General features: G+C 36.1%; 1 protein-coding gene across 1 annotated transcript in view; it reads right to left on the minus strand.

The window, feature by feature from the left end:
* TTC29 (tetratricopeptide repeat domain 29) overlaps positions 1–13,299 on the minus strand; it is a 265,146-nt gene that overhangs the window by 145,291 nt on the left and 106,556 nt on the right. The window contains exon 9 of the mRNA XM_060095162.1: positions 1,244–1,335. Within this exon, the coding sequence (XP_059951145.1) occupies positions 1,244–1,335 (92 nt within the window). The remainder of the gene's footprint in view (positions 1–1,243; positions 1,336–13,299) is intronic.

The raw sequence follows: 13,299 nt of genomic DNA on the forward strand, positions 1-13,299 counted from the left end.
ATCCTTATACATCTCTTTTTCGTGTTCAAACATCTGTTTCTTTCTGGTGATTATTTGGAAAATAAAAGTTTAAGGGATAGCTGGGTCCATCATGCACAGGATGGTTATCAGTCTTTATGTGGAGGGACCACAACACTCACAGGTTGCTTGCTTCACTCATGGCTGGCCCTGCCTTCCTTGAGTAAATGTCCGTACTCTCCTTATAACTATGTCTGTCCCTTACTGTTCATCCAGTGATGACTGCAGTGCATTGTATTTATTTTGTCGGGCACCTTATAGATTTTATTGGTGTTGGTGGTTTGATCTTTAATTAATCATTTATTTAAAATTTACTGATTATTATATTGGAATGGTAATTACATAATGAAGATCCACTTTCAAGGCATTACACATTTTAAATGCCTTTGGAATAACATTTTGCCTTTTAAAACACCACTTTGTGTGTGTTTACAACTGAAAAACAAATGGGAAGCTTAGAATTTGACACAATCTATGTTTATTATTATTATTATTGTTACTACCATTACTACAAAATTATTTAGCAGCTATATCTTGGATATAAGGTAACATACCAAAAACCAAAGCCATAACTTTGATAACTTTTTAAATTCTTACTCTATCTTGGCTTAAATATAATGCAGTGATTAAATGGAGTACACAGCGATCACAAAACAATAAGTGAAGGCTACATCATATATTTTCCATGGAAAAATTTGTATCACAAGTTGCTCATATATACTTTTGTTCAATTTTCTGTTTTAAAGGAAATATTGGGAATATTGGTTTTGCACCCAATTGTTTATCCAGATATGCTCAAAGGAGTGATGTCTTAATGGACGAAGGATGATTGAAGCACAAAATGGAAACTTGCCTCAAAGAAGAGATCTGGAAAGGTTACTGTGAACCACAGTTACTGAAGCGTACTGTATATCTCTGTGCTCTCTGCCTTTTTAACCTGTGAGATGTGACCTGATTTTTCCCTCTCATTCAATCAAGGTCATCACTAAACTTCCAGAAAATCAAAAATAAAATAACATGAAGGAGGAAAAGACAAAGAAGAGTTTAGGTGTGTATTTAAAAATACCACATTGGTTTAAAATAACTTACAACGAAAGGGTCACTTAAGAAGGGCACTGCTTAAAATTTAAGCAGGCAGTAATGGAAAGCGACAGACCTCAAACAATTTGTCTTTCACAGTTGAGTGAATTCACAGTGACAGCAAGACAAGGATGTGCTAACTTACCTCTGCAGGACCTTGGCTGTTGCTTCATAGGCTCTCCCCAGGCTGAGATCATCATCCATGTCTGTAGAGATTTTACCATAAGTGTTAAGGACCTATGCGGGAAGAGAAATTCTTATTAAACATATAACATGACCAGATTCACTGATGTTTCATTTCATAACAGAAAAGATTCAAATTAATAGTTGTTTTTCACATCGCCATAAAATATTTTTTTGCTTATTAAAAACTCATGTTGATTTGGTTTATTTTTATCTATGGTATAACTTGTTTTGCAGTGATCTCTTTGAGCCATGACAGTAAAGTCTTACTTTTGTAAAAGTAATTCTTTTCCTGAACAATCAAAAATCTTCCAATTGATATAACTTAGGGGTGAGTAAATAATTGAATGGTTTACAACATTATTTTCAAATATGGGACCACTATCTTAGGTAATATAAGGCAGATTATAATAGTCTACTAGGGTAGCTTAAATATCACTTTTCTTTCTATAAATAGCTGTTTGAAAAGCATGAATTTATGTGCTAGGCAATCTCTAAATCTATCATTTTATTAGAGGCATATCTCACAGTTTGTACACATATTCAGTATACACTAAAAATATTTCTTACAAATGTACTTCATTACCAGCAATCTCTTCAATCATCAAAAGATTACCGCTGCCACAGCCAAACGTATGATCTTAACACTGACATCATCTGCATGGTATAATTTTCCTTTTTATTCTTTTTCCCTTTCAAGGGCCAGAAGAAGGAAAATATGTAAAATAAAATCCCTTTTCCCTCTTCCTCTTTCATTGTTACTTGAACCAACCTATTACACACATGAAGACACAGGAAATCTCCGAAGACCTCTATGGAAATCCTTTTGGCTCATTTTCTAAGAAGAAATTAGCGAAAGTCATTTGATGGCGTTGAGTGGGAGAGTCAGCATGAGGGAGGGTGTACATCCATGCTGTGTGCTCGGCCTGAATTAGGCATCTTAGAAAGTTTGTGTATGAAAGGCGGTGTTGATATTCAGCTTTACTTTCTTAAAGTTAATATTTGGGAAATAACTTCAGTGAGGCCACGTGATACCTCCTAATTTGTGGGTGTATGTGTGTCTGTGTGTGTGTGTGGTTTACAAGTGACTTGACATAATACTGGTATTAAAACTTACTGATACATATTGACCCAGTATTTTAATTCCTGTTAAACCTTCAAGGTTCATCATTTTGATTCTTCTTTTTAAGTCTCTTAATAAGCCTTGTATAAACCTGAGACTATTCTTTTCACTCTGTTGTGCAAAACTGATTCACCTAGATTGAGTCTGATATGACTTGACATTGAGCTTTCTGCGTTAAGGGGCAGAACCTCTGAATTTTGTGAATTTGTAAGAGACCTTATTAAATCCAAATATCAAAATATTTAGGAAGAGACTGTCAAGTGTTTCTTTTGGTTCATATATGTTTTATATGGCATTCTAGAAAGTTAAAGGTTGAATATTATATATTTTGTGTCAAAAATAGTTCGTTTTTTGTTTTTCGGTAAATATTGTTACTGTGTGCCAATGTTGTGTTAGACCCTAGGAGATCTTAAAGAGAAGAGAGTATGCTTGCAAACCTTCGAGGCATTTATAGTCTAGTGGTACAGAAGTTTGCACTGATGCAGCTGTGTGAATTAGCTGAAAACAGATTTCTCCAGAGCTTCAGCTGTGCTTATCCTACACCACTCTCCCACACCCCTGGCCACCATGAACCCGGAAGCAGTACAGTAGCATCTGGAAGTACCCAACATTATATTAGGGCTGTGACTCCTTGGACCGTTGTTAGGAGGGTAGTTTCCATGAGGAAGCTTCTATAGAATCAAGGAGCAAATACCAGCACAGCCTGGGCTTCTGGTTTTGGCCTTGGACTTGATTCTATAGAAGCTTCCTCATGGAACCCGATGGGGTTTCCTGAAATGAACACCTACCTTACAGTAAGAAAACTTGGATTCAAGACCTAATTCTACCACACCCAACACACCTGGCCCAAGAAATCTCCCTGAGAAGCTTTCCTCAAAGCAAAAAAGAAAACCTCCCTCTGAGAGTTGTTATGAGGCTGCTGTGAGATGATACAGAGTGCTATTTGAACCTGGGAATAGAAGTTTCTGGGACTCTGTTAACCAGCCATCAGTAAAGAGCTCCTGGAGAGTTCCCTCCTCAGAGTAAAGGCAACATATTTTATTTGTGACTTGAGAGAGTGCCTCTCTCAGCTTAAATGCTTTACCTAAAAACAGGAAATATATAGGCAGTGGGAAGAACATAGTTCACTACTGGCCCAATAGGGAAATAATCAATTACAGTGGACCCCCCATATCCATGGGGGCTACATTCCCAGACCCCCAGTGGATGCCTGAAACCTTGGACAGTACCGAACCCTATATATACTATGTTTTCTCCTATACATACATACCTATGATAAAGTTTAATTTATAAATTAGGCACAGTAAGCGGTTAACAACTATAACTTATAATAACATAGAACAATCATAACAATATACTGTAATAAAAGTTATGTAAATGTGGTCACTTTCTCAAAATATCTTACAAATTTAATGTATTTTGCATCTTAACTAAGCACTTATCACACACTGTGGCTATAACTTGCTGTTTGAGGTGTGACAGCAAAACTAGCATGAATTTCTTTTTCCTGCTTCACAGTTTCACAGATAGAAGATTCGTTCTTACTATAGATTTTAGCAAACTCAGCATACAATTTTTTTTTCCTTCCTAAGTTGAGAACTTTCACCTTTTTACTTAAAGGAAGAACTTTGGGCTCTTCTTTGGCATATCCAAATTGCCAGCATCACTCCCCTTGCACCTTCAGACTGTTATTAAGTAAAATAAGGGTTATCTGAACACAAGCACTATGATATGTCAACAATAACCCAATAACCTTGATGGCTACTAAGTGACTAATGGTCGGGATATGCTGGACAAGGGGATGATTCACATCCGGGATGGATCAGGATGGAAGCCACAAGATTTCATCATGCTACTTAGAACACTGCACAATTTAAAGCCTATGAATTGTTTATTTCTGGAAATTTCCATTTAATATTTTCAGACCTCAGTTGACCGTGGGTAACTGAAACTTCGGAAAGTGAAAACACAGGTAAGGGGGGACTACTGTTCATGAAGTCAGTACTGAGAACCTTGAAAGTGCTGTAGGGGAGCTCATCTAAATCAAAGACAGGGCCTCTGCTCCTCAGGAATGTGAGCTCTGACTGGAGAGAGCCAACTCACGTAAAATCATAAGGGGAACACAAGACAAAACTCAGCAGATTGGTGAATTGTGTAGTCCAACCTAAGGGAAGCAGGAAGGATAGTGTTAAAATAAAAAGGAAAAAAATATAAAAGTAAATGGAAAAATAACGAGATTACAAATTGTGTAGAAAATAACTGTGGGTGGGAATGTAAATTGATTCCTTTTTTGTAACTCCAAAGAAGAGGGGATATATGTATACATATAGCTGATTCACTTTGCTGTACAGCAGAAACTAACACTACATTGTAAAGCAACTGTCCCCCAATAAAAAACAAAAAACGAAAAATAGAGTTGCCATATGATCCAGCAATCCCACTCCTGGGCAAATATCTAGAAAAGAAAAAAAAAAACCTCTAATTCAAAAAGGTACATGTACCCCAATGTGCATAGCAGCACTATTTACAATAGCCAAGATATGGAAGCAACCTAAATGTCCATCAACAGATGAGTGGATAAAGAAGATGTGGTACACATATACAATGGAATATTACTCAGCCATTAAAAAGAATGAAATAATGCCATTTGTAGTAACATGGGTGGACCTAGAGATTATCTAACTAAGTGAAATAAGTCAGACAAAGACAAATATTATGTGATATCACTTATATGTGAAATCTAAAAAACAATACAAAAGAATCTCTATACAAAATAGAAACAGACTCACAGGCATAGAAAACAAACTTATAGTTACCAAAGAGGAAAGGGAGGGATAAATTAGGAGTATGGGATTAACAGATACACACTAGTATATATAAAATAGATAGGTGTAATAACCTATAATGGAAAACAATCTGAAAAATATATATATAACTGAATCACTTTGCTATACACCTGAAACTAACAAAATATTGTAAGTCAACTATATTTCAATCTTAAAAAGCATGAATATTAAATATCTCAAAAAACCCAAATTGTGTAGAAAATAAAGATGTTTTATATTGACCTTATGGTAAATTATGTTACCTGCTTTTTAATTAAGGTATAATTTACAAATTAATAAATATTGATCAACTTGAATCATCAGACACATAGGAATCTTCTTTACAAAGAATATTTCAAGTGAAAAAATACAGTGTAGAAACCTGAGGGATCCACTGTACTTGACTGAATACCCCTGTGGCATGCAATATGTTGGAAACAAATCCAGAGTGTGGAAGGTTAAATTCTGTCGTTGCAAATCAGAGATAAGAGGAGAGAAAAAAAGAATCTCAGGTGAAAAATATTTTGATGAGTTCAAAATTCATTATATATTCTTAAATTTTATGGACAGTGAACTTAATCTTTGTCAAAAGGCCAAGGAAAACACTGATTAAGCATGCTTCTATGTCAATTTCAATGAGCATGATTACAAGACTACCAAAGTTGGAAAAGTCAGTTCATGTACCTAATAAAAATTGAGTGCTTTGTGGCCACTCAATCACATTGCTCCAATAATTTCCCTCAATAATGGAGATGAAGTTTTGAAAGCTGTTTTACTAGAAGTTTTAAAGGCAATGGACTTTATCTTCCCACTGGAATAAAACTGATTAATTTGAAAAGATATTTTCAAATAAAATCCAGGTTCTTAAAATGAGATAATTTCTATTGGTTACCTAAAAGCAAAACCATTAGAATACCTAACATAAAAAATGAGAGTGTGCAAAAGAATAATGTTGGCAATATGCTACAAGTTCTTTGAAGAATTGTTTGCTGTAAAATCAAATTTTAAGGATCATTAATTCATTTTGCTGCAATAGCCTTCAAGGGAACATTGGATTTAAGTCAAGATTGTCATCGGTCAAGTAAGTGAGTGGTGTATATATATATATATATATATATATATATATATATATATATATATGTATATGCATATATATATGTATATATATATATGTTGTGTTTACATAGATAGATATACACAAATATTAGACTATATCTATATCTATACCTATATCTAGAGAGATTGAGAAAGAGAATAGAAAAGTAGCCTGGTCCCCCCAGAAGATTATAAGAATAAATTCTGTGCCTGAGCACCTTTAAGGCAGGAAACATAAGAATGCATTACTATGTCTAATAATATCAGACACCCAGTTGTTTTCTTTCTTCTACATCTTTAGGATTTCCAATGATCAGGGCACCTTGGAACAAAAGAAAATGAACTATCTGATATTGATGCCCCTTCTTGTCTTCCACTATTTTCCCATTCCTTACCCCACTGCAGTTCCTCTCTTATAGTCCCTTTATTTTAGACATTAAAACAGAAGAAATTCCAGAAATCATGGCCCTCATATTTGCTTTCAAAACTGAAACTTACTTTAAGCCACTATGATGATGATCACTCCTGGCCTAATTTTCCCAAATTAGATGGAATTCTCTCCCCACCCCTCTGCCCAGACGGCCATTATAAGGAAACACTGTCCCCTTCATTTGTTTTAAACCTTTTTAAATTTTAACATAATTGTAGATTCACATGCAATTGTAAGAAACAATACAGAGCATGCTCATATGTCCTTCAGCTAGCTTTTCCCAGTGGTTAAATCTTGCACAGCTATAGTATATCAGAACCAGAGAATTCACAATCCACCCACCTTATTTCACCAGTTTTACACACACTCGTGTCTGTGTGTGTGTGCACCCACGCATGCACATATGCCATGTTAATTTTATGCCATTTCATCACATGTATATATTCACGTAACCACCACCACAGTCAAGATATAGAAAAGTTCTATCACTACAATAATCTCTCATACTACCCTTTCTCAATTAATTTTTAATATGTTTGCTGCTTAGAAGAGAGATAGATGGAAAAAATTTTTTTTCTCTTTTCCTTAGGTTAAAGAAAGGTCTACCTTGGGTTAAAGAAAGGTCTGCCTTGGGAAAAATTCTGAAATAACTTGGCATCTGACCTCTTCCCTTTTGGTACACCTCCCCTACCTTGTGTGTTTGTATGTCTCCAGGGAAATTTCCTCAGTTAAGTGACAGAAGAATAGTAGTTGATTAAACAAATTTATACTTTGGTATGAATGACTCGAAAATGATTAATCCTCCCAGAAGAAGTTGTTGTTTTAATAAGAGGATGCTTTGTAGGTCCCAATTATTTCTTCTGGGAGGAGTGTTTTGCAGTCTAACAAAGGGAAATGAAACAATTCAGATAGTGTCAGTGGCAGGATAATTTGGGGCAAAGGTTATTAAAAATAGGCCAGCCTTGTCTTGAAATTCCACCTTATGATATGATCCCTTAAGCAGGTACTGATTTTTATAAACTCATTTGGGGTCTACTTCTGTGCCTTCAGATTTTCTAGACCCTCCACATGCTTTTTCACAATGTTCCTTATCACAGTGGTGTGGAAGAGATGAAAACAGGGAGGAGGGAAATGTGAAGCAGCAGATATGAAAATCAGGCATTTGTAAGTCACCGTTACCTGAAACGATAACTACATGCTATTTTTATTCCCTCTTGTTACCACTTTTTTCATAATGCTTAGCCTCCGGAACCAATGTATTATGGAAAGAACTCTTCCAGTACATTCCATTTCATCATTAGATGTGACTGCAGGATAAAATTATGTGTGTGTGTGTGTGTATACACACACACACACACACACACATAATTTTTATGGCTGAGTAGTATTCCATTGTATATATGTACCACATCTTCATTACCCATTCATCTGTCAATGGACATTTAGGTTGCTTCCATGTCTTGGCTATTGTAAATAGTGCTGCTATGAACATTGGGGTACATGTATCTTTTTGAATTAGAGTTTTCATCTTTTCCGGATAGAGATATATCCCTACTCTTAAAGACCTTACTATCTAAGGCAATAAGACATACAGACGCAGAAACTATATAGTGCTATATGCCTGCATAAAGAGCTAAAAAATTTTTTAACTCATTAAACAAATACTGAGTGTTTTCTATGGGCCAAGCTTTGTTCTAGGTGCTAATGATATAGCAGCGAATCCCTGGCCCCCATGCAGTCTACGTCGTATTTAGGTGATGGGGAGATAACTTGTAATTAAATAAATAAATGAATAAATCTCAAATAATAATAAGAGCAATGAAGAAAATACAATGGGGAAAGGCTTCCTATAGAAAGGGAAACAATCTGCATTTTAAAGGAATGATAGAATTGGGTCCCTACTGAGAGGAGCTTAAGCCAAGGACTGGAGACGGGATTGGGTGATACAATGAGGAAAAAAAGCTTTCCGAGGTACATAGAAGCAACAATGACCAATAGAAAAGTTTGCTTTAAGGTTCCTGCATAGAATGTTTTTTCTAGTAACATCCACTAACTAATCACAGTTTTAACTGATGGTATGAAGTGACAAACTTTCAAGCTGCAATTCATCTTTCTGATGACAAAGAAAGAATTTGACTATTGTTTTGAAGGTAAGGCAGGTCCTTCACTTTCATCTTTTATTCTACATGTACATAAACACAGTCTTTTGCAGGACATTTTTATTTATAGTTTTTGTCTTTTCTGCTTTCTAGGCAGCTCAATGTGTTTGGTGAAAAATGCCACATGTAAGATGGTACAGTTGGCTGCCTTGTTTCCCATCATTCCAAGTCTTCCAAATTTTATGCAGAGTTATTCCCAGGCCTAGGAAGAGGAGAGGAAATACTTTTATTTCTCCTTCATGCATAGCACAGAGCATGAACAACTCAAACTAATACAGATCAGTGACATGAAGTTTAAATGGGTCTCTGTGCTCTGGCTGGTGACCCGAACTGCCATTGTTTCTGTAGGAAAATAACCCATGGAAAATATCATATAAAATAAGTTACAGCATCTATTTGAGGTGGAAATTTTGTAGTTTTTGAAAATTTTCTATAAACTCCAATTCTACTTTTATTTCTTTTTCTTTTTTTTTTTCGGTATGTGGGCCTCTCACTGTGTGGCCTCTCCCGTCGCGGAGCACAGGCTCTGGACGCGCAGGCTCAGCGGCCATGGCTCACGGGATCAGCCGCTCCGCGGCATGTGGGATCTTCCCAGACCGGGGCACGAACCCGTGTCCCCTGCATCGGCAGGCGGACTCTCAACCACTGCGACACCAGGGAAGCCCTATTTTTGGTATTTTTTTCTATATAAATTCCTTTCTCCACTTACTACCCTCCCCCCACTGCTCTCTTCCTTAGTTAATTTAACACTTGAAATCAGTAGGGACCCCTACTCTGAGGGCATAGACCAGGCTTTGGAAGTGCCTTATGGGAAAATTAATCAAATCTCCCTTTGGGTGTTCAAAGTTTCTCCAAATATCATAGGCTTTTGAGTCAGGCAGGTTCACTATGGAGCTGAGTGACATATGTCAAGTGATTTAATGTCTGTGAGTTTATTTCCTCGAGTGTAAAATGAAAATGAATAAAGTCTACCTTGAAATGATGTTATAAGGTTCCATTAAGATGAGGTATTTAAAAGTACTTACCAAGGATTTGAATGAAGCAACTGCTTAGTTTTCCCAAGTGCTTATCTAACCATCTAACCTATTGGTTCTCACATGGGGGCGATTTTGCCTCCTGGGGATACTTGGGAATGTCTGGAGACATTTTAGGTTGTCGTCATTGGGAGAAGCCAGGGATGCTGCCCAATAGCCTACAATTCACACAATATCCTCCCATAAAAAAGAATGATCCAGCTCCAAATGTGAATAGTGTTGCTGTTGAGAAATCCTCATGTAGCCTTTTCTTGAACAATTTTCCTGATGGGAAACTATCCTCTTGTGAGACTACTCAATCATTGGAGAGTTATGTGAAAAATCTATTGGTTAAGTGGAAGCAAAATCTGTAACTCTGCCTGCTAGCCAAGGTTGTGTTTTGTGGGACAAGATGAGTGCATGCTTCTTCCATGTGACGGCTCTTCCAATACTGAAAGAAAGCTGTTTTTCCTCCTCAAAGCATCCAAACTTACAGAGGTATCCAGGTTGCTCTGAAACATGTGAGGATGAAACCCCAGCAGCTGCACTACATTTGAACGTTTTATTTCTAATTTTGTCTACAAGTCTAAGAGTTCTAGAAGAGTTTAAATAAAGCCACCTGGACCAAAATATATCTATAAAACCATAAGGGGCATCCATCAGACTTATCTGTAAATAAGAAGTTATGAGTCCATTGCCTAGGGTACGTTTTTTTATCTCCTTCTTCCTTGCCCACCATAAAAAGGCAGCAGAGCTAACACTTTGTTATACAATCCCTACACAAACCCCAAATTGTGCCATTTCATAACAAAGGTTCAGCACTGAGCTCAATACAGTGCATTACTTTGAGGAGGAAAAGGCAATGATACAGATTTATTCTTGTGCAATAAGAAATATAGAAATAAAAAAATCAAGTTTGCCATCTTGAGCTTGAAATCATTGTCAAATCTTATCGGAAATACATTTATTCTGATTTCTGGCAATCTAACCCCCTTTAGCCATTTCACAGTTGGTGAGCAGAAAGGATGTTTCTGCCTCATTTACAGCGTCTGAACATGATTCAGACAATCAACTGCAACATTAGTCAAAGAAATCAGTGGCTAATGATTTCTGACAAGCCCTGCAGTAACAGGCTGAGGACCAGACTGGGCAGCAACAGCATTCAGAGCATTTTACTAGAGCCAGGAATAGGCAATGGGAGGTGATGATAAAAACAGGGGTAAACAGAACTGGTTTCCCATCACTTAAAGGCTCTTATACACTTTCTGCAAAGGCATAGTATCTGACATGCGATAAACACAGTAATCTTTTGCTACAAATATGTTATATTGAATGAACACTGAGGACAGTGAAGTGTGCAGCTCTGCAAACAATAGCACATGAAAGTAGTTATATATTTTGCATTCTGCTGAAACTATATCCTTAAGTTAGGAGTAGTCTTGCCTTGCTATTTACACTGATCATTTGGACAGTGTACTCTTTCTCCCTGAAATGCATTACTCATCATTTGGACTGCTTACATCACCTGACACATAAAGTGAGGGCTGAATAGTCCAGTGCAGAAAGAACTGAGTGTTAAAAGATATGAGCTCTTGCTTCTCTTTTGCCATGAGCTCAGGGTGTGACCTCAGACAGGTCACCTGGTTAACTTGAGCTTCAGTTTTGAAGTCTGAAAGATAAAGGGGCAGGACCAAATGATCTAGAATTCTCCCTTCCAAAAATATGATTTTGATTTTAGACTCTACATGGCTATATTTACTAATTGAAGATATGCCCTAATTATTTTCAATCATTTATCTTTGGCTTTAAAATCCCTGATTAATTTATTTTATGTTTAAAAATACTTTTTTTTTTTTAAAGTCATGGCTTTTATATAGACATAGTAGAATGCAGTCCCAACATACATTCAGTTGACTTCCAAAAATTAGCTATGCACATTTTCTTTTATGTAATTAAGAGGAAAATCACTGTAAAATCACATTTTCTGTTACATAAGATGATACATTTACCCACAGGTATTACCATTCAGAGTAATATACACAAAATCATCTGTACACATTTAAAGAATTTTAAGGGTGATTTTGATTCTACAACTTTTGCTGCTTATTCTATAATATCACTTCATCTATTGAGGTGCAGCTTCATTGTTTTGAAAACGCTTAGGTCTGTGTCCAGGGACATACACATATTTGTGTTTGTATTTTTTGACATTTTATTTGTTAATATAAATTTTTCTTTCCCCAAGAGTCCTTAATATCAGATAGATAAAAAAGGAGTTGGAGGGGGTAGAGAAACAAGCAGGGAACACAGGGACCATGGGAGCCATGTGACATTTTGCAGCAGTTCATGGGGGGATTGAAGTCAATATCTAGGAACCAACTGGTAAGAAACACCTCACCAGAGGCCAGTGCAGATGAGACACTGTTCTGCAAGTGTCATGAAGCTTTTTTCCGGGTTTAGATGCTATCTTTGGGGAAAAGAAGAAGTGAGGAGAGCCAATGAGAAAGGGAACCAGAGACATGCCCATTTGGTAAAATGTGGGTCCTTAATGGGAGAAATTTTGTGGTATCCGCAGGACTTTTAAATATTCTTAGCAATTAATAGGCACTCAGAAAATATTTGTTAAATGACTGAGATTGAAATATCTTTGTTGAGACAAGTATTTTCTGCTGCTACTATGAAATGAAGAAAAGAACAATTAAAATAAGTTATAAACATTAGCTTATATAAAAATTGACCTACTCTACTCTGCATATTAGGTCCAAACTTCATTAATATTTTATCAGAAAATAATAAAACATAGACTTTTAAGTTTATTGTGACCTTAAAGAACACTTACTTCAATCTTCCACTCAATACAAAATACAATCTAAAGTTCTAAGAAATAGACATAGTACTTTTATATAGTTGGTGGTTCTGTGATGACTAAGAAAGACCATAGACTCTGATTCTAGATAGACCTGGAATGTGCATTCCACTACTGCCACAAATTCTGTGATTTAAGGGATGTTAATTAAACTTTCTGAGTCTTACCATTCTTAATAATAAAGATGGTTTTCTGGGTTATTTTCATGCATCTTATTTCTTTGACTTTCTTGGCTCAAAAACACCTTGACTGTTTTGTTGGAATTTTGCATTTAGTCTCTCAAAATTGTTTAGACTTGAGTATGTCATCACATTAGTGATCGCTCCCAACTTTGTATCAGCTATAAATCTAGTAAACGTCTTCTTGATCATGATCAATATCATTGAAAAATGTTGAACAAAAAAGGCTCGAAGATGTTTTACGAACTTATCTCCAAAGTTACTCTACTGAAATCAATGTTCATATTTTTTCTGGCATGCTACCAAGCTCTCACCCTTATGAAATACA

Source organism: Mesoplodon densirostris, chromosome 1 (assembly GCF_025265405.1).
Source record: "Mesoplodon densirostris isolate mMesDen1 chromosome 1, mMesDen1 primary haplotype, whole genome shotgun sequence".
Taxonomy (NCBI): domain Eukaryota; kingdom Metazoa; phylum Chordata; class Mammalia; order Artiodactyla; family Ziphiidae; genus Mesoplodon; species Mesoplodon densirostris.